Raw genomic sequence first — 8,505 nt, 5'->3', positions numbered from 1 at the left:
TTTGTCACTAACATGAACATTATGTGGACTAATAAAGCTTAGTCAAAGTGATGACATAATTTAGTAAAGAGCTACCCAATCACACTGTAGCATAAATTATGAGTAATTGAATAAGCAATCTCAGTTTACAACTTCACCTAAGCAACAATATCCCTCCCCAAGCCCATGAATCTAACGGCTTTCGGGTACCCCGATGCCCAATGAAAGAAACATTCAGTATATATGCTTGCTTTTTGAAAGATGTTGAAAGATGGATGGGGAAGTAATGTTGAGATGGGAGCAATGTACGTGAACGAACGAGAGAGAAAGAATGGCGCTATTAAGATTGATTGGCTACATTAGCCTTGGAGTCTGCAAGACAGTCACACAAAAGAGACATTATGTATATGTTGCGTAAGTTTTGTGCTTTATGGACTTAAGATGGCGGCCTAAGAAGGAGCACGAGACCGGGAGGTCAATGCAGAGTTGGTTTGTTAGATGAAGCAGTGCCGTGTTTGCACTTGCAAGGTGACAGTGATGAAATATGACAAGTTGACTGAGGTGAAAAAAATGCACTGTAGGCCCAAAAGCCTACAAGTGTTTGGAATAAATCAAATTGCAAGCTAATTAACATTGTCCGTTGCGTATGTTGCTCATCATGGTTGTCTTGCTTGTGCCCATTTTCTTTGCTAAGTTACTTCCATAACATATTGACAGTGATCAAAACATTGAGAATCACAGCTATCTTTAAACACACAAAGTGGTGTCCCAACCAGTGTTTTTCTGGTCAATTTGTATAATTTCTGTTGCTGGTAATATGATTTCCCCCCCCCAATCCTTTCCAGCAACTTTCTGCTCCACTGAATGAGCAACATGAGCTTTCTGCTCCTCGAAAAAATGTATCCTGCCCTGGGGCGGCAGGTAGCCTAGTGGTTTGAGCGTTGGACTAGTAACCGAAAGGTTGCAAGATTGAATCCCCGAGCTGACAAGGTCAAATCTGTCGTTCTGCCCCTGAACAAGGCAGTTAGGCCGTCATTGAAATTAAGAATTTGTTCTTAACTGACTTGCCTAGTTAAATAAAGGTAAATTAAATAAATAAAAAACAAGAAGAGCAAATAGATTTTCTTCAGAGAGACACATAAAAATGTTTGTTGTCTGCTGAAGGGTGCAAGGTTAGCTTTCTGACGACCCTGAAACCTCACCCGGCCCGGGCTTAAGTTCAACCTGACAGTTTGCTGGTGTGTTTACATTGTTGCCATGGAGGCAGTGAGACTGGCAGACAGCCCTTTGCACCCAGCTGCTCTCTGCACTTCCTAAAGAATCTCCATTAAGCCCCAGTTGTTGTGCTTGGATGCCAACCGGGGGCTCTGATGTCACAACTGCGACACAAGGCCAGACACGATTTATTGCCTCACCCGGGTCAGCAAATGGGTGCACGACTCACTCAGTGATCCTTCACACACACACTTACTCACTCTCATGTCATGCTGAATCCCAAATCAACCCATGGCCCTTAATCCCTAGCCACTCCGTAGATCTGAGAGGATTGGATAGGTGGAGGCGATATGGTAACATTTCCACACAGCCAATCATAAGGCAAGATGAAGCGATTTCCATGACGCTGATATCTCAGATCAACAGGACCGCCTGCAGTTTAGGGGTTAGGGGTCAATTTGGGATTCAGAATCAATGCTCTCTCCTATATTTGTAACCATATCCTGTAAATATACATTGCTTTCATAAAGTATTCATACCCCTTACCTTATTCCACATTTTGTTGTGTTAAAGCCTGAATTTCTCCCATTCTTCCTTGCAGATTTCTCAAGTTCTGTTAGAAGGGGAGCGGAGGTGAACAGCAATTTTAAAATCTTTCCAATGGGAATCAAGTCTGGGCACTGGCTGGGCCACTCAAGGACTTTCACATTCTTGTTCTGAAGCCATTCCAGCATTGCTTTTTCTATATGCTTGGGGTCATTGTCCTGTTGGAAAGTAAATCTTCCTTTGCACTCTGAAGCAGGTTCTCATTAAGGATTTGCCTGTATTTGGCTCCATTAATTGTTCCCTCTAACCTTACCAATCTCTGCCAATGAAAAGCATCCCCATAGCATGATGCTGCCACCACCATGCTTCACGTTAGGGATGGTGTCAGATGGGCGATGAGCTGTGCCTGGTTTTCTCCAGAAATAGTGCTTTGCATTTAGGCTTCAGAGTAAAATTTGTCTCATCGGACCACAGAATCTTTTGCCCTATGCTCGGAGTCTTTCACTTGCCTTTTTGCAAACCCCAGGTGTGTTGTCATATTCCTTTTTCACAGGAGTGGCTTCCGTCTGGCCACTCTCCCATAAAGACTAGATTGGTGAAGTGCTGTAGAGACTGTTGTCCTTCTGGCAGGTTCTCCCATCTCAGCCAAGGAACTCCGTAGTTCTGTCAGAGTGGTCATAGGGTTCTTGGTCACCTCCCTGACTAAGGTCCTTCTTGCCCGGTTGCTCAGCTTGGTCGGACGGCCAGCTCAAGGCAGAGTCTGGGTAGTTCCATACTTTTTCAATTTCCCATTGACGGAGACCACTGTGCTTTTGGAAACTCTAGAAATGGTTTTCTACCCCAGCTATATGCCTCTTCACAATTCTATCATCTTGCAGATCTACAGACAGTTCCTTGGACTTCATGGTACGGTTTCTGCTCTGACATGCACTGTCAATTGTTATAGACAGATGTGTTTCTTTCTAAATAATGTCCAAACAACTGAATTGGCCAAAGGTGGGCTCCAATCAAGTTGTGGAGTCATATCAAGGATGATCAAAGGAAATTGGATGCACCTGAGCTCAATTTGAAGTGTTATAACAAAGGGGCATGAATACATACATAAATAATCCTGTATTTAATTTAATACATTTGCAAAAAACAATTAAAACATGTTTTCACTTTGTCATTATGGGGTATTGTCTGTAGATGGTTGAGAAAACAAATTATTTAATATATTCTTAATTCAGGCTGTAACACAACAAAATGTGGAATACATATGAATACTTTCTGAAGGCACTATCTGTAAATATCCCTTATATGTACTGTACTTCTTCCCATACCTTTCTACTATGATTGACATGCGTTAAAATGGTCAAACTGAACAAGCCACACAGGAAATCTATTATTATTATCATCTAAAGAAATTTCAGGTAAACCAGTGTTCTGATAGCTTAACCAAGTAGGCAGAATGGCCATGTACAGGTCAGTAATGTTAGTGGGAAAGGTCAAAAGACAACCAGAATGGAAATTGTATTTCATAGCTTTATTGAAAATAATCTTACACTAGTGTAATGCCAGAAAAGCACTGCAATGGAGCATAGTGGTTCCAGTACACTCTTTGTTGTTGGTCAAGTACAAACCCTAACAAACTGATCTCAAACTATGGTACAAAAAAAATACATCAAAGGCTTAATGTAATAATTATAATATCAAGTCACATTTCATATGGGACACAATTATCTAAATAGAATCAATTACAAATGTGTAAATAAATTAATCAGACACTTTCCTATTGATATACATGTTTAACATCCAGAAGTTAAAATCATAGAAATGAATTCAATAAATTAACCCTGCGTTAATCTGGTCTCATGTAACAGCTCCTTCAAGCTAGCTACAGAGTGAATCAAGTACTGTAAACATTATTTTATATTGTTACGCAATGACTTAACTGTAATGCAATCTTTGCAGTCTTGGAAACCACATCCATGTCTTCAATTAAACAAACAATCTAGAAACTGTGTAATGTGAGCATTTATGTAAATGCCAGTAAATTCAACCATAGCATCAGCTCACCCAATGATATGTACCATATTTACATAGGTGAATATTGTGTGGTATCACTTAGCTATATTGAGTATATGACACTCATATACCCATATAAATAGATATGCAAACAAATTCATAAAAAGGCACCACAGAAATTCCTGATTTGAAATAAAACGCTGAATTAAGAATGTAAACATGCATGTGGTGTGATACATTAGGTGTTCCTGGAAAGCTTTAACATTTAAAAAAAAAAATAATAATAAATAACTCTTCAGCTAGAATGTCAAGGAGGACTCATTGGAAGAATAACCCTATTACACTAATGTCACACTGTAAATAATGCATTGTGGAGATCGAAAGGGAGATAAATAGTAGTAAACAGCTAGCAAGTTAGCCGCTAGTTAGCGATTTTGCAGTAAACAGAACTCTGATGTAAGCGATTAAATAAATGCATGCGATTTCCAATCAGATCAACAAAAAAAGGCACAAGACAGTTCACTTTTGCCATTTTACAAATGGTCATATCTTAGCTAGCTAGCATCCATTTATCCGCCTCATACAACACACTGTTTACACTATGACGTGATAACAAAATAGGATTGTTGGGCCATAACTCTCTACAAAATATCTTCCATCTTCTTACCGATGGATAAACACGGAGAAGACTACCAGTCTGAGTCAAACACCCTCTTGCACATGTTGGAATTCTCCTGGTGGAGAGGGAACTCCGAGCCAGGCAACAGCTGCTTGTGGCCCCTGCGCGACACGTAGCGCTTCCCTGATGGCAGGCTCTCGTATTTTGTTAGGGACTCACTGCAATAATGGACAAAGTCAATTCATGAGCTATGTAATCAGAGACTGTACAGGTGGAATTATGAGCCATTTTCTCATTCCTAATTCACTGAAAATACAATGTACAATTCACTAGGCTGCAATTGGTCTTAGCCCCAACCTACCTGAAGGGGAAGGTGGTCTTGTCCATCTGCATGCACACCAGGAAGGGGTACTCCGAGAACTGGACCGTGGTGATAAAGTCCAGCGACGCCTCTGTCTCAAAGCTCACTTCCATCCCAGTGCGCACAAAGTCCATGTCCACGGTCACATTCCCGGTCACCACCATGGCTCCCCTGCAAATAGACACAATTACAGATGACAAATAAAAATGGGTAGATGAGAATAATGTGTTTTTTCTCAAATAAAGATTAATTTGTATTTGGCTAGCCTTTGACCAGTAAAATGCCTTTTAACTCGACAATAAACAGGTGGTGACTGGTGATGGACACAGAGGTGTGACAAAAATATTTTACAAACTTGAGAATGTCTGAATATGAAACCGCTATCGTCATATTTCTATGCTTGAAAATCTTAAAATGCCCACTGCCAAGCCATCTGAAAGTCTGTCTGTAGAAGCATGCCTTTGGCCTAGATGTCACATGGGTTTGTTCTGCTCACTTGGGTTTGTTCTGCTCCTATAGATAGCCTGCTGGTCTATTATCAGAGGAGAGGATCCATACACCTGCCTCTGCCATTCCCCTTGTTGACTTTGAGCCAACACAGAATGCCACCTAAAATGCCATCGCGAAACAAAGACCAAGAAAGTCTATCTACAGTATCCAGATCAGCGTTCCAACTCTAGGAAGTCATGAATCGAGCAAATTTCATTTCTTCAACTAGTATATTTGGAGGAACAATCCCAATGGCACTAAGATCAGACCAACCAAATCACTTCTTGGATAACATTTTTGACAAGACAAAACAACTTAACATTGTCAAGACCACTAGCCTCAAATAGGTGATACAAGCACTGGAATTAAAATGTCTCATAGTAGGATTGCTGATCTAGGATCAGTTTAGCCTTTTTGAATAAGATTACAATATGGACAGGGGAAACCTGGTCCTAGTCTGAGACGCTTTGGGGGAATAGCATGCTATTCACCCGCCATTAGTTTGGGGTGGAGATCAAAGAAATGAAGATGGTGTGGTGGAGGTGTGTCTACAGATACACTATTCTGACCTTCACTCCCTCATAATTCCACCACCTTTATGCGCAATGAAATGATGAATAAGGTCCAGGAATCTGTCGGTTCCATGTGGAACATCTACTTTGTTTTTTAAAAAACAAAAGTAGTAACACCATTCTCTATGCACTGTAATTTACAAAAAAATGGTAAGTGCTAGGTAAATGAGTAAACCTTATGGATAAGGGAATTGTAAATATCAATCAATCACAATAGTTTTAGATCTATTTTACCTTATGAACACTGGAGACAAATACAAAACAAGTCATATGGCAGCAAACTGAAGTATACCAACATATCACCTTTTCCACAGTGAAGTTGATGAAATGCTGGGCTTAAACTTGAATGCTTCTGCACAAATGACAGTATAGCTCCAAACCTACAGAGTCGATTTATATTTCATTGATCCCTAATATTCTGAACCGTTGTCTCCATACATTCTACTGAGTCTGTAGAGAAAATACTAATTTTAAAAAAGGTACACCTAATTTAAAGGGATGGCTTTAGATAAATGTACTGAAAACCCTATAGAATGAAATCTCCATGAGAAAATCTGTTGGCCAGCAAGTGGGAGGGTTTTCAGCAGTTGAATTGAAATGTATTCAGAGCTCAAGGGAACCACGCCTGCAAAGCCCGCTACGCACCTGCATAAGGTAAGTCTGAATACAAACTTCTGAGGCGTGCGTAGGAAAGGCGCGCGTAGGAAAGGCGTGTATGTACTAAATCTGAAATCGGGCCCCTTATGAATATGGTCCCTGATTCCTGTAAAGTCTTAGAATCTAGATAGGCGCTTTACAGTTCCATCACTGGATTATGTAATATATTTATCTACTGGACCGATTATGTTTTCTGGCCATTGTGTTTGCATTGACAGCAAGCGTCAGTCAGTCAACTACTCTAATCTAGTGCTGAATGAAATGACGTCACCTTCACATATATCTGATGGAGACAAGAATAGTCATGTAGCCACTCGCGAGCTTGCTCTATGAATCAGTGGATGAAATGAATCAGGTGTCATTTTTAGATTGTGCAGTTAACGTCAATCATTTATTACCAATTGAGTTTGTAAATGCTGCACATGTAGACTTAAGCATAACATCACTTTAAAAGTCAAGTATAGTGACCTATTCCATAAAAACGCATTGGATTGAATCTTGGCCTTTTTCTCTAATCTGAGCCCACCAAAAGATGATTATTCCAAATGATCCAACAATAAGCATGACTAAGTACATTCAGTCGGCAACATATGAGAAGAATGCTCCAACTGAAAAAGTGTTTGTTTGCATTCTGCCCATCACTATTGAACCCAGGTTCCCTACTTGTTGTTGACGCTGGTCTTTGACTCTCTGTACCACAGGCTGACCTCCATGCCTCCTGAGATGTCGATGGCCAAACCACCCTGGAACTCGGCATTGGCCTTCAGCCCAGACTGAAGCTGGATGACCTGAAATGATGTAGGAGAAGAGAGAAAACAGGAGTGAAAACACACCAGTGAGTGCTAGTGTCAGAGAGGTTTGAAACCAAGTGGCTGAACAAGGCAGACAACTAAAATGTGGCCTAGGCGGATACCAACACCTATAATAGTCTATATGAAGAATTTATTTTTAAATGTCAGGAGGTATCAGTGACTTTATATGATACAGAAGAACAAGTTGAATGAACGCAAAGTTAATTTGTGTGTTGTGATTTATTAAAATACATTTGAAATAAAGTTTGATTGACTGATTCATTGGTTGATTCATTGATTTAAGAGTGCCAACCTGGGAGTGGTCAGTGAGCAGGATCAGGCCCTTTACCACGTTCATGGGCTCGCCGGACATGGAGAACATCTTGGACATGAGGTCACTGTAACCCTTGAAGAAGGTCACAGGCCGCAGCTGGACGTCGAAGAGTAGGGCCGACATCCCAGCGAAGGACTCCAGGTCCTCCTCGCCTTCGTCCGGCTTGGCCGCAATCAGGGACTCCATGCCTTGCGCCTCAATCGCCACCTGGACAGCGAGAGATAAAATAAGGCAATCAGAATCTAAGTGTCAACTAGTCGGCACTGTTGGTTGGTCCACCTTCCTTAGTTGAGTGCAGCAAGTCAGTGTAAGGTGAAGTTGCCCCTAAACACTGATCTTTGGTCAGTTTGGCATTTTTCCCAATAAAATAAGCTGTACCTAGGGCAAACTTAACCCAAGAGCATGCAAGATCTTCACTTCTGCTCTTCTACATATACAGTGGGTATCATAAGTATTCACCCCCCTTGGATTTCTTCACATTTTATTGTGTTAAAGGATTTCATTGTTATTTTTGGTCAATGATCTACAGAAAACAGTAACATGCGTTACCGATTATTTGAAAATTAAAACACTAATGTTCCATGATTAGAAAAAGATTCACCCCCGAGTCAATACATGTTATAATCACTCCTTTGACAGCAATGACAGCTGTGAGTCTAAGAGCTTTGTACACCAATATTCGCCCATTATTCTTTTAACAATTATTCAAGCTCTGTCAAGATGTTGGGGATCATGGCTAGACAGCAATTTTCAAGTCTTGCCAAAGATTTTCAAGCAGATTCAAGTCAAAACTGTAGCTTGGCCACTCAGGAACATTCACTGTCTTCTTGGTAAGCAACTCCAATGTAGATTTGGCCTTGTGTTGTAGGTTATTGTCCTGCTGAAAGGCAAATTCCTTATGCAGTGTCTGGTGTAAAGCAGACTGAAGCAGGTTT

The 8,505-nt window shown here is 40.7% G+C and overlaps 1 protein-coding gene across 1 annotated transcript in view; it reads right to left on the bottom strand.

The window, feature by feature from the left end:
• Positions 1 to 3,250: 3,250 nt before the first annotated feature.
• The window catches only part of LOC112261435 (microsomal triglyceride transfer protein), a 38,560-nt gene continuing 33,305 nt past the window's right edge, over positions 3,251 to 8,505 (bottom strand). Inside the window, exons 14-17 of the mRNA XM_024436754.2 lie at positions 7,550 to 7,777; positions 7,109 to 7,233; positions 4,728 to 4,898; positions 3,251 to 4,584 (exon numbers count right to left, since the gene is read on the bottom strand). Coding sequence (XP_024292522.1) covers positions 4,437 to 4,584; positions 4,728 to 4,898; positions 7,109 to 7,233; positions 7,550 to 7,777 — 672 coding nt within the window. The 3' untranslated portion in view covers positions 3,251 to 4,436. The remainder of the gene's footprint in view (positions 4,585 to 4,727; positions 4,899 to 7,108; positions 7,234 to 7,549; positions 7,778 to 8,505) is intronic.

The sequence above is a fragment of the Oncorhynchus tshawytscha genome, linkage group LG11 (assembly GCF_018296145.1).
Source record: "Oncorhynchus tshawytscha isolate Ot180627B linkage group LG11, Otsh_v2.0, whole genome shotgun sequence".
NCBI lineage: Eukaryota > Metazoa > Chordata > Actinopteri > Salmoniformes > Salmonidae > Oncorhynchus > Oncorhynchus tshawytscha.
The sequence above is the reverse complement of the archived record's forward strand: the minus strand, read 5'-3'. Positions and strand labels throughout refer to the sequence as shown.